Raw genomic sequence first — 21826 nt, 5'->3', positions numbered from 1 at the left:
CCAGAACAGCAGGTGGGTAAGGATCATACCAAATAACATAATAACATAACATGTAATAACTGCTAGGCAGTAAAAGCTGCGTGACAGCACACTCCCCGCCTGGTATCGTGAGATACCACTATACTCTGTTTTCTTTTACATATTATTAACATTGCATACAGTAACATGCTATCTAGCCTTCTCAAGTCTATAAGCTAGCTATATTAAAGGTCTTAAGTGACTCCTTCACATAACACTGAATCAGAATTTTTGGAGGCAGGCATTATTAGGACTGTCTCTGTGACTGGTCTCAGGAAGGTTTTTGAAGCCCCATCCTTAACGATCCTGACTTCCACACTTCGGACTCTTCCATCATCACTGGTGATGGCCTTTGTAATAAGTCCAACTGGCCACTGAATTTGGTGAGCTTGCTGGTCTTTAAGCAGGTTTGACTTATTTAGTCGTCCACCGACTCGAAGCATGCCTTCATCGTCGATTATTGATTCAGTTTGAATAGTGGGCTACTCTTTGAGACTGGTCTATTTCCTCTCAAGCATTTAATCTCTTCTGCAAAGACTTATTCTTGCACAAGACATATGACGAACAATTCTGCGTTCTCGTACTCTAACGCATTGGGTGACTCCTTGCAAGTGTGCCATCCATGACAAGACGATGTCTGATTGGGCTTGCGGAAAGTCTGAGCAATATGTCTCAATCTTGCTATAATCTTGACCAATCTTTTCCAAGAAGAGAAACGTTTAAAGCGTCTTGCTTCCAAGTTTCTTCTTGAGCAGATGTTGGAACTCAATGTTATCACTTCAGGGCGGATTTCTGGATCAGTATCTGGATCCACCAGGTGGAAATTGATATCTTCCTTTGAGTTTGTAGAAGACTGGTCCGATAAAAACTTGGGTCCTGAAAACCAATTGGTTTGCGTGAGGACAACTGCTGACACTGACCTCGTTGCAATGTCTGCGGGATTCAAACCAGTTGGGACATAGTTCCATTGTTCAGGTCTACTGACTTTTCTTATTCGTTCTACCCTGTTAGCCACGTACACATAGAACCTCCTTACGCTGTTGCATATGTAGCCAAGTACGACCTTGCTGTCGGTGTAGTACTTAACCTGATCAATTTCAGCGTCCATTTCATTTTGCAGGAATTCTGCGACTTCGACAGCTAGGGTTGCGCCACACAATTCTAATCTTGGAATAGTGTGAGCAGGTTTTGGAGCCAACTTGGCTCTTCCTAGTAGAAAACCGACATTGGATCTCCCGGAGGGATCTATGATCTTAAGATAAGCCACAGCCGCTAAAGCCTCGGTAGATGCATCGCAAAAGAAGTGAATCTCTTTCCTCAGACTTCTTGAAGTTGAAGTGGGTGAATAGCAGCGCGGGATATTAAGTTCTTTCAGTACTTTCATGGAGTTTCTCCATTTCTCCCATTTAGGCAACAGGTCTGGTGCTGGTTCAGCGTGAAGATTATCTAAAATCTTCTGCATAAATGCTAGAAAGTGCTCTTGCATCTCAGGTTTGTTACAGAGAGTCTTCTTAAGTGCAGCAAATCTGGTTAAAGCTTGTCCTCGATTGTTAGGGAGGGTAAGCCTTGGTACTCGGAAGGGTAATGGAGCTACCCAACTGTTGGAATTGTCCTTGAAGAACTCTTCATCCATAATCTTGATGAACTCCTTATCTTCTACTGAAGGGGCAATCTTGTTGTCATCGCAAGTAGTTTGGTACACTGAATCGCCAAGGTCCTTCTGAGAAGTGAGCTTGCAGTTTATACCTTGGAGTGCTTGATATGGAACTTCGTTTTTAAAATGAAGTCTTTCCTTCGCATAATAATGCAATAGACATTTCATCGACCGATAGGAAACATTGGTTTTGTAGGAAGCTACATCCAAGAGCTTGTGAGATTGGTTTAAACAGACTTCTCCTATTATCACCCATCCAAGATCAAGTTTCTGGGCCTGAGGAGCATCGTCTGGACCGTTGCATAACTCTCTTATTTTATGGACTCTAGGAACGTCTCTCCCTAGTAGAATCAAGATCTTAACATCCTTGTTAAGTGGTGGAATGTAGTCAGCAATGTGGCTTAAATGGGGGTAATGATGTGCAGCCTCTGGTGTGGGGATTTCTTCTCTGTTGTTCGGTAGCTGATCACATTCGATTAGAGTTGGAAGAGGAAACTCTATGTCCTCATATTCTGATGCCACTATGAAGCCATGGGCTCTTCTTCCAGAAGTATTGATCTTTCCTGCACATGTCTGCAAGGTATAGGACCAGGCCTCTCCATGAATGTTGAATAGGTCAAAGAATTCTGGACTGGCCAATGAGCGATTGCTCTGATCATCGAGTATGGCATACATTTTTATGGAATTTTGTGGGCATCCTTCAGGAAAAACCCTTACAAGACATATCTTGCTACAAGACTTGCTATGAAGCCCTTCTCCACATACCTCTGTACACCTTGTGGTTACGGGGTTGGCGTGTTGCTCAGTTCTCTCCCCGCCATCATCTGATGTAGGCTTGGGGTTGCTCCCGGGTGAAGGTTTCCTTTTGAACAGGTCTGAATGAAGACCGTCCACATGTTTGGCACTGTTGCACAGAGAACATCTGATGGTGATCTTACAGTCTCTTGCTAAATGATCGGAGGATGCACAACACTTGAAACAGATATTATGCTCTTTGAGAAATGACTTGCGTTCTTCAATAGGCTTGTCCTTAAATGCACGGCATTTGGAGAGAGAATGTGGCGCATTATGGATAGGACACTGTTGATTAAGATTGCTTGCCTTTATGCCTGTAGCCAAGACGTTGGATGCTACCTCTGTCTTCCTCACGGCAATAGGATACTTTAAATCCTTGAATTTACTGTTGGTGGCAATACCCCTTGAAGTGGTTAAAGGAGTGGTGGTTGTATCTGGATAGAAGAAGCTTGGGTCACTCTTGGATTTTGCAACCTTCCGCACAAACTCTGCAAAATAAGAAAAGGGAGGGAAGGAAACATGATGTTCATACTTATATTTTGATCCTACACTAGTCCACTTTCCCTGAAGATAACTAGGCAACCTTGCTACAATAGGATTCACGCCCTGAGCAGTGTCTAAATAGCTAAGACCTGGTAAACTAGGATCTAGCTTAGCAATTTCAAGTTCATGAAGGAGGTCACCTAAATCTCTAAGCTTATGATTGTCCTTAACAGAGATCTTAGGAAAGTCGTTTAGTCTCTGGAATAAGGCAGATTCAATGACTTCGGGACTCCCATAGTCTTGATCTAGACGTTCCCAGGCAGCATCAAGGCCTGCGTTAAAGTTATAGATGTAAACAGATTTAAGTCTCTTTACTTGTTCTGAAGATTGTCGCCCCGAATACCTTATTAGTAAATCGAGTTCTGCTTGAGGTTCAACGGGCAAGCTCTTGATTACCGCCTTAAATGTAGATCTCCAACTCCTGTAGTTCTCTGGGCGGTCATCAAATTTATACAGTCCAGTTGTGATCAATTCTTGTAAAGCTATACTCTTGCTGAGCTCCGTGGCGTTGATGCTTTCAGTTTTTATAGCCACCGGGGATACTGATGGTGCGCCGACTTGAGCCATGGTTGGTATCTGAAGTTGGCTGGTTGGTGGAGCGAAAAGTGTTGCAGATGGGTTCAATCTAGGTAAGGGTCTGATGTCTGAAGGTCTCTGAGCATTTGAAGTTGAAGAGAACTGTATCACAGGGGTCATAGAGTTCATCCTGTAGTCTTTTGCTGTACCCTTGTAATCTCTATTCGCATAGGGTTGCGGTGGCACGTGAGCCGCGTAGGTTGACTCACTTGATTTTGTGACATGCGGTAGTTGCGGAGTCTCTCTGTTAGCAGGTGTGTCTAGTTGACCAGCTTGATTTTGTGACACGTTGCCTTCTGGTCCACATGCTGGATGATTATGAGAAAAATCTCCAACTGTAGGTGGGACTGTGATGTCGTGGTTCTGGCTTAAGACGAACTGTAGGGTCCTTTCAATGGGGTCTTGACAAGCAGCCAAGCTGGGACAAGCTGCTCCTTCTTCTTCCAATAGGGCTTGTTCCAAGACGAATAATTCCGCCAATGCTACTTCCTTTTCTTTACTCTTCTGAAGGATTTCTAGCTGAGCCTCTAGCTGAGCCTCTGTTTCTGCTTGAATGCGTTTAGCTTCTGCTTTGATGGCTGCTTCTCTTTCAGAGCAGGCGGCTTGAACCTGGGCTGCTGCGACCTTCTGGCGAGCTTTGACTATTTGGTCGCTCAGTGTTGACCTTACAGAGCAGGACCGCAGTGACTTAGAAGAGGATTTATGATAGGAGCGGGCAGATCTAGAAGATTTTCCTGAGTGTCTGGAAGAAGCAGATTTACAGGATGTAGTTTCATGTAGCTGTGCTAATCTACCTTCTATCTGTGCCTTTGCTTCAAGATATGTGCTATGCCTCTGCTGGTCAGTAGAAGTAAAGTCCTTTAATTCCACTGCGGCTTCCTCCATGCTGGAATGTGACAATAGGGAATAGAACTTTTCAGAAAGTCTTTTATAATTCTCAAATGCCTTCTTAACCCTTGAGAGAGCAGTGTTCAATTGCTCAGGATTGTTGCTAGTTTCATTAGCGGTTTTTATACAACTTAAAGTCTTATGCCATAATGCAGTCAGGTTACTATATGTTTCTTCCTTACTTGCTTCATAAACCTCTCTTGCCTTCAAGGATGGATGAGGGCCTCTAGCGGGACGAGCAGAATGAAGTAAGGAGTCTGCTTTATCTTGGTTAAATGCAGGTGACTCTGTGGGATCTCTATCAGACATAATGACAAGTGCTGTAGTTTTGGTGTCTTGTTACAAATCTGCCAGAGCTGAGCTCTGTAGTGACTTCTGATATTAGGCAGATTGAACTGAGGAGCTGGATATTTGTGACATCTAGTGCTGCAACTGTTTCAGACTGGATGGCTTAGCTCACTATCACTTTATACAGGCAGGAATACACAGTTATTTCAGTAGATACAGGTATTGGATTCACAACCAAAAACAGCTTGACAGTGATAAATCCTAGGGACTTGATGAAGCTATGATACAGTCTTTGAGCAGTTCAAAAGGTACTTATTGCTCTCCAATAAAGGCAAAAGTCCCTGGCAGTGAACAGTTATGGAGCATTCAGTAGAAGGCTGGCTTCATACACAGAGTAAAGGTGGCTGCAGGAGTCACACACAGGCCTAACTCTCAGTGCACAGCCTGCAGATGGTTTCCTGTGTTAGGATGTTTGTTCTTCACACACACATGTGGTTACTCACGTTTCTGAAGCTGCAGAGATAGCTGTGTGATGGATTCTTCTGGAAATTTACTGTTCTGTTTCAAGCATCGGTTGTACCTGTGACAAGCTTCTTGTAGACCCAGTCTGTAAGGATGTATGCAGCAGGTTGAATGATGACTTTAACAGACAGCTTACTCAATGAATAAAGACTCCAGAGGTGTTTTCCAATGCTTCTTTATGCTTCAAGATAACAAGGATATAAACATAGAGGCTTTTCCATAGGTAAATTTCCAATGAAGATACACAGCTCCCGCACTCTGCAGACTTTTCAAGCAACTAAGCAAAGATGGGGTTTAGAGCAGGAAATGGTGGGTGGGAGCTACCAAACTTGCCAGAACAGCAGGTGGGTAAGGATCATACCAAATAACATAATAACATAACATGTAATAACTGCTAGGCAGTAAAAGCTGCGTGACAGCACAGTCAGGCTCGGTTCACACTATCTTCGCATGCGGCTCACAACACTGATCCGATGCATCCTCGTTTACTGTTTCAGGTCCAATTTCAGCCTGGATGTTTGGCTGAATTAGGACCTGAAACGGACCAAAAGACTCACAGGGCTCCTGTGCAAATTCGCACCAGAGTCACAGCGGGGATATGTGAACCGGCTCTATAGAGAGTTGGTCAAAATCTCGTGCTATTGCAAATTGGATAGGCAATAGTGTGAACCCAGCCTTATAATTTAGGGTAAATTCCTTAATTTCAATTATTTAAACTTCAGCATGTTTCCAAATGACACTGTTTTACATCCTGACAACCAACATATTTTTGAAGAGAATGAAATTCCAAATTTGAAAAAGTCCAAGCATGATACAAATTAGATATGTATATCGTCTAAAAGATTTCATGTGACTATTTTGCCTGCTGTATTTTATAGCACATACATGTTTGGCATCAAACTGGTTGTTATTCCTTTATATATTTGAAATGCTTGCTATAAATGTTATCATAGCACTAATTACGGATGTTGTATAAACCTTAGCTCTGTGTCGTTTACAATCAAGACTGTGGGTATGCACTTTGGGGTCACATAAAAGGGTATTTTACAACTTGATTTCAATAGAGGATTTGGCTTACTGAAGGTTTTATGACTGTTACCCGCAGGTTCTGGATTAGGAGACATTGGGGGTTATTTACGAAAGGAAAATCCACTTTGCACTACAAGTGCAAACTACAAGTGCAACTTGCCCTTGAAATTGCACTGAATTCATCCAATCACGTGCAAGCTAAAATGCTGTTTTTTATTTTCTTTGCATGTCCCCCTCGGATCTACAGCGACTGCACTTCCAAGTGCACTTTCAGTGCAATTTCAAGTGCACTTTGCATTTGTAGTTTGCACTTTTAGTGCAAAGTGGATTTGCCTTTAGTAAATAACCCCCATTCTGTTTATGGTGTTAATAGGATTTATGATGGTCTGTGTTGTAGTGGGCTGTGCTCTAGTTGGAATTATATCAAAAATGTTTCTCATGATTCTGCCTGTCCCCACACACAAGATCTAAATATTATAGTTTTGATTAGTCTTGATTGATTTGATTAATTTAGGAGAAATGAAGGTGGCACGATGTTTTGTATAAATCCCAGTTCTCCCCACTTAGTTTGGGGTTTCGTCAGACCTCATTATCCTCATCTGGATTACCGTATTTTATATATTAGAGATGTTCTTGGAATTGTCTATTTGTCTTATAAGATACAAGAGGATAATCTACTAGTGATTCAAGTCAACATTGTGAATTTAACTTTTCTGTAGGTATATTTTTCTTCTCTTTGTAATTACCTGTGTGCATGTAAGAGCCAAAGGTTAGTGAGCAGTTTTGAACATCAAATGGGAAATTGAAGATCCAAAGATTGCATGAGCTGACTACGCGAAGCATTTTGTCATATCTGACACGTCCTGTGTGATTTACATAAACAAATGGTGTGCGCTGTGATTTATCCTCATCAATGCTGTAAAAGACAAATGTATGTTCATTTTTTTTAAATACTTACAGCAACATCTAATACTTAGACAGTTAAATATAAATGTATCCTGGCTCAGTTTGGGTTTGGTTCAATGAACAATACTGAACTTTGGAAGCAGAATCCAAACTCTATTGAATCAATGGTAGCTGAGCCTTAAAAATCAATAATTTTCTAATCCTAGGCTAATAGGTTTAGGATTGTAAAAAAATATGGCATGGGGGACATGTAAAAAGAACAAATCCTGGACTGGACTCCATTGAATGGCGTTTTTATTATGTAAAATCAATAATCTAATACAATGCAGTCAAAAAAAAAGTGGACAAAACAAGAAAAAAAATGGCTAACGTGTTTCACACCATGTACTATAATTAAGCATCTCAAGATGTGAAAAGCGTCAGCAATTTTTTCTTGTTTTTTCCACTTTTTATTTGACTGCATTGTATTGGATTATTGATTTTACACAATAAAAAGGCCATTCAACGGAGTGCGGCAGTCCAGGATTTGTTCTTTTTTCATGGACCTGTGCAGAGCCAGCACCTGTCGGTTTGAGTAGGGCGGGAGCAACATGAGGGATCAGAGGCTTGGAGAGCAGTAATCTTTCTTTCTACTACATTCACATGGGGGACATGCAGTAAGGCAATAAAAAAAAAAAAAATTCAATGAGGGGATTGGTATAGTGAATTTAATTATGCTTAACCACTTTTGCTGGTCCAAGACCAGGCCACTTTTTGCGTTTCTGCACTGCGTCGCTTTAACTGACATTTTTTTACTAGTAATGGCGGCAATCAGCGATTCTTATTGTGACGGCAACATTATGGCGGACACATCGGACACTTTTGACATATTTTTGGGACCATTGTCATTTTTACAGTGATCGGTGCTATAAAAATGCAATAATTACTGTGCAAATGACACTGGCAGTAAAGGGGTTAACCACTAGGTGGCGCTTTAGGGGTTCAGTGTGCCCTAGGGAGTGCTTCTAACTGTAGGGGGGGTGGGCTGTGTGTGCCAGGACAGTGATCACCACTTCCGATTACAGGAAGCTGTGGTCACTGTCCTGTCACTAGGAAGACTGGGGAAATGGTTGTTTACATAAGCATTTCCCCCTTCTTCCTTAACGTGACACGATCGCAGGTGTGCCCGTGGACATCGACTCCGCAGGACCCACGGTCAGAGTCATGGAGCTCGCAGTGCGTGCACGTGCACAATGCCTGCTTCTTAAAGGGGACGTATATTTACGTCCTTTTGCCTGCCCGTGCCATGCTGCAGATGTATATCTGCGTGCGGCGGGCAGCAAGCGGTTAAAGTGGTTGTAAACTCTTATAACCCATTTTTTGCTACAGGTAAGCCTATAATAAGGCTTACCTGTAGCTACCCTGGATATCTCCTAAACCTGAATGGTTTAGGAGATATCCCCTGTATTTGCATGTGCCGATGTAATTGGCACATGCGCACTAAAGCAATGGCACATACGTGACTGTGCCATTACTGGCGGGTCACGCGCCCATGCGTGGGATTGACGTCATCGCGGCTCCGGCCAATCACAGTGCCGCGATACCTGGAAGTAACTCCAGGATAACATGTCGCCGGCGGACGGTGCTGTGTCGGGCACAGCAGCGGGGGCTTCGATCCCAGGTGAGTATTACATAATAAGCTAGCATGCTATGCTCAGGTTTGTGGAGAAGAGGCTCTAGTCCACATGAACATGGAGACAAGGTGCTTTGCCAGGGACCCCCCCTGCTATGTATCCTCCCCATGTTAAGGGCATGTGGCCTAGTGTGGTTCAGAGTGGGGGCAGGCAGCATGCTCAACCCACTCTCCCTTTATTTTTTGGCCCTCCAAGCTGCATGCTCAGATAAAGGTTTGATATGAGATTTTTGGAGGACCCCAAGCCATTTTTTTTTAACTATCCCACCCCTTTATTTACATTCACCTGTCAGCTGGGAGTTTCTGACTGACAGCTGAATGGGCCAGATTGGGGTGACTCACTGGATATTAGGATGATGATGTTCATCGCCTTCCTCACAACCAGCCTGAGTGGAAAGCTATCACATCAAGAAATGGTAGTAATACCACCGCTAATTATATCACTTTCTGCTGCAGCGACTGTTTGTCAAACCTGCAAACAAGAAACATTTAGTCTAAGCATGGGTTTGGACTGAATCAGGAGCCCATCCCTCTGCAAAACATTTATTCAGAAGCAGTGGAGATGCGTCCATAAGGGCGCACAGGCGCCGCCCCCTCTCTCCAGCCACCCCCTCTATGATCAATGGATAGATTCATGCATAGCATAAATTACACAGGGGGTGTTTTTGAAGCACCTGATTAGAGCCATAAGCATCAAAAGGTGACTTGCAAGCGCCATTCCACCCAGGTGTGTTAGAAAAGCAAATGAATATTCGCTTTCCTAACACTGAACCGCCTCTCCGCCAATCAGGTGCTCGGGTCTGTTACCGTCACCTGATGAAATGACAGGCACTGTGGACGGACGCCTATCAGGAGGAGAGGATGGGAGGAGACGCATGGAGGACACCGCTCACCGCCGTCACCCGCTGCTTTGATGGGTACAGTGACAGCGTTTGATGGGCAAAGTAGCTGCCTTTGATGGGCACAGTGACAGCGTTTGATGGGCACAGTGGCTGCGTTTGGCACAGTGGCAGCAATTGATGGGCACAATGACAGCGTTTGATGGGCAAAGTGGCTGCGTTTGGCACAGTGGCAGCAATTGATGGGCACAGTGGCTGCAATTAATGGGCACAGTGGCTGCGTTTGATGGCACAGTGGCTGCGTTTGATGGCACAGTGGCTGCGCTTGATGGGCACAGTGGCTGCGTTTGATGGGCATAGTGAAGCTGCAATTGATGTTTTTTTTCAGCATTTTTCAGTTTGTTTGCACCCCCCCAAAGTTTGTAGCACCAGCCGCCACTGTTCAGAAGGCGATTTCTACATACAATTCGTAGACTATTATGTCAGGTGTCCAGATGTATTCTACTGGAAGAGAGATTTTCTCAACAGCTCCACATTTTGCTGGTGTCCAGGTCAGGAACTCATGCTGCCAAAACTGTTGAAGACAATAGGGTTATGTTTTTATTGCTTACTACACCATACACACAAAATGTGTACCTGAACATAAAAAGTTCAGATTATCTATGTTATAGGGAACATTTAAAACATGTTAATTGTGCCATAGCATTACCTTAAAAAATATACCTTGTGTCTTGAATTTCCCCGGCCTCATAGCTGTAAATCTACAGTGTAAAACCTTAGACACTGCTCCCCGTGACTGCTTGAGTAGAGTGAGATCAGAGTGGGATTTGGTGATGTCACTACCCTGCACTGTTCTGTATGCTGGAGGCTCTGACATGAGGAAGCAAAGCTCTGCCTATGCCAAGATTGCTGCCTCCACACAGAAATACAGAACAGAACAAGGCATGGTAAGTCAGTAGTGGAGGATCAGCTGCAACGAGACCACAGGCAATAGTGGTGACTAATCCTTTGTCCTCTCTCTGCCTCTTTTTGTGACACAGTGCCCGGAGTTCCGTTCCTCACAGGATTGCTAACCACCTTATGAAAGTGCTAGCTGCCTGGCTGCCATGCTGATGCCTTAGGTGTAATATGTTGCAAGTCATCGGTAAAGCCAGAGCTGGAGCTCATGATCTCTGACATGTTTCACAACACTTACTCAAAAAGTATCAAAGCCAGAAGATCAACATTATAACCAAGGTAAATGTTTGTAAAGAAAGAGTCAGAAATGACAGCCTCCATGTTTCCTTTACAATAAGACCTTTTACCTAGATAATGTTCTCTTACTTTCCACCCAAGCACATTTTACTAATTGGTGTCATACATCAGGAATGAAGAAAGACAGGCAATGCATTACTGTGCATAGTGCATCCTCTGTATGGAGTACCCAAAAGTCCCCGATCCAGACACAGGATGCATCCAAAAATTACTCATACACACCAATATACATGCTTCCACCACTCACAATTTGCAAGCTTTGAGAAACCTGGCTTTTGACACAACACACTGCACGCAATCACACTGGCACACAGGATTTCACATACCACACACACTGCTCTCACCAGCAGTTACAGGTTTGCTAAATCTATGAACAAGGGGCTAGATTCATGTAGCATTTACGGCAGCGTATCTCCAGATACGCCGCCGTAATTTCAAATCTGCGCCGGCGTATCGTTACGCCGATTCTCAAAGGCAGATACGCTCTAAAAATAGGCTTCCCCTGCCGACATAACTTGAATGCGGCGGCATATAATTGTGTGCAATATTACGTTGGCCGCTAGGGGCGCTTCCGTTGTTTTCGGCGTAGAATATGCAAATTACCTAGATACGCCGATTCACAAACGTACGTACGGCCAACGCAATTTATTTACATCGTTTACGTTAGGCTTTTTTCAGCGTAAGGTTGTTCCTGCTATTAGGAGGCGCAGCCAATGTTAAGTATGGACGTCGTTCCTGCTTTGAAATTTGAATTTTTTACGTTGTTTGCGTAAGTCGTTCGCGAATAGGGCTGGATGTAATTTACGTTCACGTCGAAACCAATACGTTGTTGCGCCGTACTTTGGAGCAATGCACACTGGGATATGTAAACGGACGGCGCATACAAAGCGTCAATCACGTCAGGTCATCATAGATTTACATAAAACACGCCCCCTTCCACATTTGAATTACGCGCGCTTACGCCGGCCCCATTTACGCTACGCCACTGCAACTTACGGAGCAAGTGCTTTGTGAATACTGCACTAGCTCCTGTAAGTTGCGTCGGCGTAGAGTAAATACAATACGCTGCGCCGCCGTAACTATGCGCGCCCCTACCTGAATCTAGCCCAAGGTTTGCAAATATAATTTTTTCTATGCTTTAGAGTTAAAAGTGAGTTGTCACCTACCCAACCTAGCCAATACGCTGGCTATCGCATTTTACCCAGTCAGCACAGGTAGATTTTTGATTACCACAATCTTCAAACCTCGATCTTGTGTCAAGTTAAAGCGTTGGTTAATCCCCCGAAAAAAATGGATCCTGCTCCTTTAAAGCATGTTATATGACACAGTGCTTGTCCTGTGTCATTTGGCCCCCTGTAACACCTAAAAAACCTGTCTGATCCTGCCACTTTCTCCCCACCCCTCTGTAAACTGACCACGGTGTATTATAGCTGCTGGGATCAGACACTGTGGTCAGTTTACGTGCCTCTGTCATCAGCCTGCTATCTGTTCTGCTGTATCCTCCTCCCACTCCCCTCTCTGTCTGTGTGTGAGTTGCCCCTCCCCCTCCTACTGCTCCCATAACACTAACCTGTATACACCATCGGCACTGCCTCCTATTGCAGTGTCCCCCTCTGTGCATGATTTATAAATATAAATGCTGTAAATACCTAATTTAGGAACCAAGTTCACGATCACATGACCAGCCAGCTCTCTCCTCCTCTCCTCCTCCCATCCAGACTGACATCAGCAGAGAAATCTCAGCCCCGCCCATTGGATCTCTCAATGGAGGAAAGCAGAAAGCTGGCCAGTCATGTGATAGCAATCTAGGCAGTGAAATTAGGTATTTACAGCATTTATTTTTATGAATCACACACAGAGGGGGGTACTACAATAGGAGGCAGCACTGATGGTGTATACAGGTTAGAGTGGCTTAACATCCACTTTAAAGCTGTTTAAAACCCAAAACCAAAAATGTATTATTTTTCAGTTTACCAATCCTTAGATGTTATGGCTGCATTATCTTTCTTTTCTTCCTTTTTTTTTACCTGGTGAAATAGCACCTCAAGACACTACTCTGGATGAATGAGAACAGGAGGCACAGCAGACAGCAGCATTATCAGTCTGGGGGAGTGTGTAATGTACAGTATTAACACAGTCTTTCTAAACATTTTCAACACAGGGGAACCCTTACAATAACTTTCCAGGCTCTGGGAACCCTTGCAAAAAATTACAACAACTACAACTTATGATACATTAGTGCGATGGTCAGTGGGAAGAATGCTCCTTATATTTCTGGTCATTGGGAACAATTACCCCCTCATAGATAGCTAAAATGGTGTCAGTAGAAACATATGTAAGGTGCAGAAATCTCTCATGTCTCGAGGAACCCCTAGCAAATGCTGAATGAATGATAGGGTTCTATGGAACCCTGATTGAGAAACCTTGTATTAGCAGATGTAAACCCACTGATAAATTGAAGCCAAACTCCAACCCACACTTTATAATCAGTTACAGCAAACAGTTTTTTTCCTTTTGAGATGAAGGTTTTGCATGAAAAAATTAAAGCTGATTGTGACGGTATCGGTATGATATCCCCGTCAACGTTCCCTTCTTCCCATAACGAAAATCACCCCAATATTCCACGAGGAGGGATATCCCTGGAATCGCCCAGAAAGCCACACATGAGACCAGCTTACTGCTTGAACAACACAGACTTTAATGTTATAACACACAGCTTATATGTCATTTCCAAAACTGTTACAATGACAAATCTCCGCCCCCCTCACACTGGGGCTTCCATACAGATTATAGGCAGACACGACGGGGCCGATGCTGAAACACATTTTCTTTAGACAATGACATCAATGACGCTGAGCACTAGCTGTACTGAATACATCAACCAGACCGCTCGACCCCGCATATAGAGAGATAATTACCACAATGAAGCAATCAGAATAATTAACACAAGCCACTTAAACCCAGCTCTCCTTCACACAACACAATAGATCAATTAACCTTTAGAAATAGTGAGGGGACATTAGCACATCAATAACCTGGCTAGCAGGGAGCAGTAAACTGAGACATATAGGCAAATGTATCACAATGGCCCCCCTTTTGCTCCCTGCTCCGGCAAACCCGGTTGGACCTTCCCTGGTCCAGTAGGGTTGACGGGTTCAGAGCTATTAGTCAGAGGTTAACTCCGTTTGGCATGACTGACCTCCCTTGGCAACTGCTTCAGACTCAGGTATGTCACCGGGTCGTCAGATCACACGCCGGTCAGTCCCCAAGTCTTTGTGCGATCTGCAAAGTCACCAGAAGTCAGTGTGAAGACAGCGAATGGGTCTGTGCGCCGCCGTCTAGGTGTCCCGCTATGGGAGGGGGCAGGTTATGGCTCTGAAGTGACAATCCCAGGAGATTCATAAAAAGAAAAAGTTATATTTGTTGAAATGCTGTAGCACTGGGAGTCCGGGGAGGGGGGGAGGAGAATCAGAGCCCCATAAGGTCAGCCACCCCCTGCTCCCTCCGCAGCCGCCGGTTCTCCTCTTGGAGCTTCTCCAGCTCCATCTCCAGTTCATGCTGCTGTGACCTCAGGTGGTTGTTCTCCTCCTCCATGCGGCTTATGCACTCCTCCAGCTCTATGTACTCACGGATCAGCTCCTGCTTGCTCATGTCCTGCAGGCTCTCCACGTGGTCCTTCATCATCAGGAACTGGGTGGTGGTGTAAGGGGCCACCGGTGGGCCCTTGGCGAACATCTCGGCACGCATCTGGGACGCCTGCTGCGACTCCCTCTCCTCCAGTCGCTTCTTCTCCTTCCAGGTCAGCTTGTTATACGGCTTCCAGGACCTCTTCTTCTTGAAGGGTGGCCGGCGGTGCCTCTTTCTGCCCAGCTCCCTCCAGGGCCCCTCCGGCTCAGGGCTGTCGCCCATGACCAGCTGACAATGGTGTTCCCTGTTGTCCGTAATAACAGATTGTACCATGAGGGCTTCATAAGGGGTGCCCAATGGTTCTTCCTGACCCAGCTCCTTTGGATCCCAAGCCGAGTCTACACAATGGGCTGCTGCTGGTGGGCGGTACCCAGGTTGAGACCAATTTGACCTGGTGTTGTCATTCATGGGGCAATTCTGCTTGAAGTGACCCAGCTGTTTGCACCGGAAGCAGCGTTGTTCGTTGCCCTCCTGGCGATGATAGCGAGGGCTAGATGTCACCGGTCTGTTAGGAGGTTGGTATCTAGCGGTTGGTGGGTGTGAGGGCACCGTTTGTGGTGGAGGTTGTTCCTGTGGTGTGACCTGGTTCGTCTTGCGAGTATCTGCATATTCATCCGCCAACTTCGCGGCCTCTGGTAGAGTCATGGGCCTGCGATCTCTCACCCAATCCTTGACGTCCGTCTGGATGTGATTGTAAAATTGCTCCAGGAGCATTAGTTGCAAAATGTCCTCTGCGGTGGTGGCCTGGCTGCTGTTAGCCCAGTTAGAGGCCGACCGGGACAATTGGCATGCCCATTCCGCATAAGAGTCTTTCGTGGTTTTGCGTGAGTCCCTGAACTTCTGTCGGTGGGACTCTGGGGTTACTGCATAACGAGCCAGGAGCACTTCTTTAACCCGGGCGTAGCTATGGATATCCTGATCTGGCACGGTCCGGAAAGCATCAGAAGCTTTGCCTGACAGTTTGCCTGACAATATTGCAACCCAGTCTCCTCTAGCTATTCGGTGCAGGTTACATTGTCGCTCAAAATCCGCCAGGAAGTTATCAATCTCACAGTCCTTTTCATCAAAAGCTTTAAAAGCGCTAAACGGAATCTTCCTTGCGTCTGCTGTGCTGTACTCACTGTTCGTAGAAGGTGCGGCTGCTTGTTGGACTGCTGCCAGTTTTAACTGTAGTTCTGCGTCCCTTATTTCTTTAGCCTTCTGTAGTTCTGCGTCTCTTATTTGTTTATCCTTCTGTAGCTCTGCGTCTCTTATTTGTTTATCCTTCTGTAGTTCTGCGTCCCTTATTTCTTTATCCTCCTGTAGCTCTGCGTCTCTTATTTGTTTATCCTTCTGTAGCTCTGCGTCTCTTATTTGTTTATCCTTCTGTAGCTCCGCGTCTCTTATTTCTTTAGCCTTCTGTAGCTCTGCGTTTACTAACATGTCCATCACTTTCAGTACCACATCCGGCGTTGGGTTCGGGCCGAACCACGCTAGCTTCTCTCTCATTAGCTTGTTGGCTGGCGATTCCTCCTCCTGAATCACTGGTGTCTCCATCTCTTGTACTGCTGGCGTTGCTGCAATCCCGTCCTCCTGGTCTAGCTCCATTGATTCTGCTATGATGACCCGCTTGGTTTTGTTGCTAGCAATCCTTCCACGAACTTCCAGTAGTTCTTCCAGTGTCTGCTTGGAATCCGGGTGTGAAGGGGAATAGAAGGGAAAAATCCCACCGCTACCAACCGTTCCCTTCTTCCCATAACGAAAATCACCCCAATATTCCACGAGGAGGGATATCCCTGGAATCGCCCAGAAAGCCACACATGAGACCAGCTTACTGCTTGAACAACACAGACTTTAATGTTATAACACACAGCTTATATGTCATTTCCAAAACTGTTACAATGACAAATCTCCGCCCCCCTCACACTGGGGCTTCCATACAGATTATAGGCAGACACGACGGGGCCGATGCTGAAACACATTTTCTTTAGACAATGACATCAATGACGCTGAGCACTAGCTGTACTGAATACATCAACCAGACCGCTCGACCCCGCATATAGAGAGATAATTACCACAATGAAGCAATCAGAATAATTAACACAAGCCACTTAAACCCAGCTCTCCTTCACACAACACAATAGATCAATTAACCTTTAGAAATAGTGAGGGGACATTAGCACATCAATAACCTGGCTAGCAGGGAGCAGTAAACTGAGACATATAGGCAAATGTATCACACTGATCATTTAAGCACCCCTACTAAATGGCTTGTTTCATCCATGTAAACTGATACATTCTGCTGAAGAGCTTGTGCTTTTGAAAAACAGACTAGCTGTCTGGATCAGCAGACGAAAGTATAAGAAAGAAAGCCTAAAAAAATTAATTCAGCCATCACATCTAATAATTGGTAATCTGATATACAATAAATGTTTGCTTTTGGGTTTAATGCTACTTTTAGAATAATGAATACGAAAAGGAAGAGTTATAGTTTCAGCTGTTGCTTTGCTATTCGTAGACCCCAAACACTGATTCTTTATGCCTAGCAGACTTCCATAATTTACAATAAAGCCGGCACATTTGAAATCTAATGCCCCGTACACACCATCACTTTATGTGATGAAAAAAAACGACATTTTCTGTGAAGTAAAAAATGACGTTTTTGAAACTTCAATTTTCAAAGACGAAGTTGCCTACACACCATAGTTTTTCTCACAATGTTCTAGCAAAGCGAGGTTACGTTCTCACCACTTTTTCCATTGAAGCTTGCTTCATAAGTAGCTTCTGGGCATGCGCGGGTGAAAAAACATTGTTTTAAACAACGTTTTTTACTACACACGGTCAATTTCTGTGAAGTAAAAAATTACGTTTTGAAAAACGACACATAAAATTGAAGCATGCTTCAATTTTTTTGGTCGTTTTTTACAAGACATAAAATTACGTTTTCCCCCACACACGGTCAATTAAAGTGACGTTTTTAAAAACGTAATTTTTTTTCATCACATAAAGTGATGGTGTGTACGGGGCATAACATCGTCTCTCTGCACAGTCAGCCTTTTGCAGAAGTTTTTATAATTGTGCGCTGTACAGGGTGAGATTTATGAGTTATTAAACTTTTCAGAATTTTGAAGAACATTCTAAATGGGGACAATACACCTAGTCTGTGCTGATTTGGGATGCAGATGCCTCAGCTATGTCCTTTGAGGAACTCACAGAATCTAAACAACCCCCACTGTGAGAGTATGCATAATAAACATTTGTCCTTCCTGTGACACTGTAATGTTAAATATTATGCATATTCTGAAATAAGTAAAAAACTGAGTGCCGGTTCACACTACAGCGACTTGGGATCTGACTTGTGTCGCCCCAAGTCGCACGACATGAGAAATTCCATTAAAGTGAATGAGAGCCGTCTTAATGTACACTACTGCAGTCGCTCCGACTTCAGAAAAGGTTCCTGTACTACTTCAAGGCGACTTGAAGGCAACTTGTAGGCAACTTGTACCTATTGATTTCAATGGAAGTTGCCTCCAAAGTAGGATCACTGTCTTAACTGAAGCAACTTTACAGGAAGAGAAAATAGTTTTCTCAGGCAAACCCCTCCCTCCCACAGAGCTGATTATTGTTTAATTGGCTACTGGCAAAGTCGCCTGTCCTGGAGGCAACTTCAAGTCGCATTGTAAGTTGCTCCAAGTCGCGCTGAAGTCGCCTTGCAAAGTCGCGCTGTAAGTTGGGTTGCCCCTGTGTGAACCGGCACTGACTTGTGCTTGCATTGTAATATTAAAAATATTGAAGAAAATAAGGGAACATTGGATCAAGATCTACTCCCTCTTGGCTGGTTTGTGACAGTTGGTTAATGGGGCTGTGAATTTTAGGTTAATACCTAAGCAATTCTTATAAGCAAATTCACTGATATAGGCAGCTGAAGGTATCTGTAAATTTTATATTGATTATTGAAATAATCTATGGGAAGACTTAGAAGGTGAGAGGGGGCAAGGCTCCGCTTAACGTTTGCAATGGGCTTAAACTACCTACAGTACTGTGCAAATGTTTTAGGCAGGTATGAAAAAATGCTGTAAAGTAAGAATGCTTTCAAAAATATATATTTTATAAGTGTTTATTTTTTATCTATTTACAAAATGCAAAGTGAGCAAACAGAAAAAAAATCTAAATAAAATCAATATTTTTGGGAATACCCTTTTGCTTCAAACCAGCATCCTTTCCTACATGTGCACACTTTGTAAAAAAGTAATTTTGTAGGACTATTAGAGTCGATTTAAACGATGGGCTATTCAATCACTTTTGAAGAAGCACAAGAAACGGACAATGTTGAGGATCGTAGACACAGTGGTTGGCCAAGGAAACTTAATGCAGCAGGTGAAAGACACATCATGCTTACTTCCCTTCGACATTAGAAGATGCTCATCAGTACCATCAGTACAGAGCTGGCGGAAACCAATGTTTTTTTTCACATCTGTCTAAAAAAAATTAACAGTGGTGTATATCTAAATGTCTACAAATAATTTTGTTGTGTGGGTTTCACTGAAGGTAGTTGTTCCTGCTTACACATTTTTCCATCATATACTTTTATAGATATACTGTACATTTTCACAGTTTCAATTAACTCATACTGCTGGTAAATTTGAGCAGAAGTTATTTGGGAACATTATGAAGATTATAGCACCTCAGGTCTTGTTCAATACATTGGAGTGAACAGAGAAATAATGATACTCACCAGACGGACCCACAGGAAAGTGGTGAGAATCTGCGATTTTTCATTCTAAAGGAAGATAATATTTGTTGCAAATCATTTCCAGGATTTTTTCTTATTTTACAACAAACAAAAGAAGCTCTTACCACTCCAAGCACTGCATAGATTGTAAATGATATATTCACACTAGTTGGTCGGCTGTAATTCAGAGTTGGACGAAATGACTTCTTATCAAACACACTTTGCAGGGATTCATAAGAAGGCCCAGATTCAGACCCTGTACATTGCAGCTCAGCACTTTCTGATATAGCTACAACAGAAGATAAAAAAAAATCAAACATACAGTAAATGATTGCATTTCTATGATTTCACAAAATAAATCTCCTAATGGGCATATATTCTATAGCACTTTGCCTTTTTTACCCAGTGTTTCCTTATTTTACCTTAAGGTTGTTATAAACCCTCTCATATACCCAATGAAGTGAAGAGTCTCAGATGATACACAGTGTTGAAACAAATACTCCTACATAAGTTTTACTTGTTTATCTGCAGTCTTCTCTTTTGTACTTCCCTTCAAAAGTGCTGATTTTAGATGAAATCCTTCTGCCTTTTCCAGTATCACAGAAGAGGGGGTGGAGAGCTGCAGTTATAGATTTGAGACACTGTGTGAGAGCTGATTGGGGGAAAAGAGCACACCCCCTTCACACACAGCAGAACTGTGTTCTGAATAGACAAGCTGTGTGCTGAGCTCTCCTCTACGACATAAGTTTTTCAGACTCAAGATAACATTTATCAGAAGTGACTAATGATTATACAGTGCCTTGAAAAAGTATCCATACCCCTTGAAATTTCCCACATTTTGTCATGTTACAACCAAAAACATAAATACATTTTATTGGTATTTTATGTGATAGACCAACACAAAGTGGCACATAATTGTGAAGTGGAAGGATAAATGGTTTTCAATTTATTTTTACAAATTGATGTGTGAAAAATGTGGTGTGCATTTGTATTCCACCCCCCTGAATCAATACTTTGTAGAACCACCTTTCACTGTAATTACAGCTGCAAGTCTTTTTTGGGGATGTCTCTACCAGCTTTGCACTTCTAGACAGTGACATTTTTGCCCATTCTTCTTTGCAAAATAGCTCAGGTTCTGTCAGATTGGATACATTTTTGGTTGTAACATGACAAAATGTGGAAAATTTCAAGGGGTATGGATACTTTTTCAAGGCACTGTATAAGCATAGTCACTTCCAGACTCAGGATACAATTTGTATCAGAGAGGAGAGCTCAACACATAGCTTGTCTATTCAGAACACAGTTTTGCTGTGTACGAAGGGGGTGTACATTTTCAAGGCACTGTAACAGAAGGACGAAGCACCAGAGAGAAACAGTACCGAGAGCTTTGGAGAGAGACAACTAAACACTACAAATATATTTGCTTAGTTCAGATTTACAACCACTTTAAATATAGAATATATTTCTAGTGTATTCAGTACCTACCAACTTACAAACCTTTGGGGTGCCTTTCCAAAGACTCCAGACCAAAAACAGTTTTGCATTACAGAGCTAAATCACAAATAATGTAAATGTCAGTGTTCTGCTTATTATCCAAAAGCATACAGTAGGTTCTCAATCAGGGCGTAAGTTTGAGAGGGTTTGATGCTTCTCCTTTAATTCTCCATAAATTATAAATATTAGTTGGGTGTTTAACTCTTAAAGCAATTAACGTGATACTAAGCACACACTGTTTAACCACTTGACCTCCAAAAGATTTCCCCCCCCCCCATGAACAGGCCATTTTTTGTTAGATGGTACCGTGTTATTTTAACTGACAGTTGTCGTAAAATGCTGTACCCATATAAATGGTATGTCTTCCCCCCCAAATAGAGCTTTCTTTTGGTGATATTTGATCACCTCTGTGTTTTTTATCTTTTGCTTTAAACAAAAAAAGACAATTGTGACAAAAAAACTGTTTTACTTTCTGCTGTAAAACACATCCAATAAAAAAATTGAAAAATCTAATTTCTTTATCAATTTGTATTATACTACATATTTTTGGTAAAAAAAAATACCAATAAACGTACCAAGTAGAGATAGTGATGTGGGCTGGTGACAAATTCAAATAGGCACCAACATCCTTGGATATAATACATAAACAGGAAGGTTTTTAGTGGGATTTTAATAGTGCCATAATCAAGAGTTTTTAAAAACATAACACATTTTAATGATACATCGAAATTAAAAGTTAGCAACTTTTCATTTTAGCAGATCACGGATAATCAACAAGGCTGCTTGCATTCTCTGTCAAGCAGTTACATCCAGATATGATGGGTCTATTAGGTGGTTGGGTCATGGCCTTGCGTATCTTGGGAAGTGCATAGAATGTAGGGATTTTAGGTTCCTTATGAAGAAAGTTCCAAGTATTTTTATTAATAGTGCCCTGTTGTTAAGCTTTCAAA

General features: G+C 43.0%; 2 protein-coding genes across 2 annotated transcripts in view; both read right to left on the bottom strand.

The window, feature by feature from the left end:
• The window catches only part of LOC120935692 (5-hydroxytryptamine receptor 3C-like), a 37552-nt gene that overhangs the window by 9648 nt on the left and 6078 nt on the right, over positions 1–21826 (bottom strand). The window contains exons 2-5 of the mRNA XM_040347745.1: positions 19386–19671; positions 13158–13182; positions 10195–10304; positions 7060–7229 (exon numbers count right to left, since the gene is read on the bottom strand). Of these exons, the coding sequence (XP_040203679.1) occupies positions 7060–7229; positions 10195–10304; positions 13158–13182; positions 19386–19671 (591 nt within the window). The remainder of the gene's footprint in view (positions 1–7059; positions 7230–10194; positions 10305–13157; positions 13183–19385; positions 19672–21826) is intronic.
• Positions 290–4966, bottom strand: LOC120936929. Its single transcript, XM_040349741.1, has 2 exons — positions 4157–4966; positions 290–4111 (listed from the first exon to the last, which is right to left on the bottom strand). Exons 1-2 carry the CDS (start codon positions 4781–4783, stop codon positions 557–559), a joined length of 4182 nt encoding a protein of 1393 aa, XP_040205675.1. The 5' UTR covers positions 4784–4966; the 3' UTR covers positions 290–556.

This window comes from Rana temporaria, chromosome 4, assembly GCF_905171775.1.
Source record: "Rana temporaria chromosome 4, aRanTem1.1, whole genome shotgun sequence".
Lineage (NCBI taxonomy): Eukaryota > Metazoa > Chordata > Amphibia > Anura > Ranidae > Rana > Rana temporaria.
This window is presented reverse-complemented; position numbering and strand designations above follow the sequence as displayed.

What these genes read in the sequence shown, in the direction of transcription:
- LOC120936929 (XM_040349741.1), bottom strand. Translation starts at nt 4,783, where the DNA reads ATGTCTGATAGAGATCCCACAGAGTCACCTGCATTTAACCAAGATAAA. An exon ending in AAAGAGAAGCAGCCATCAAA is followed by an intron (nt 4,112 to 4,156) that starts GCAGAAGCTAAA and finishes GCTCAGCTAGAG; the next exon opens with GCTCAGCTAGAAATCCTTCA.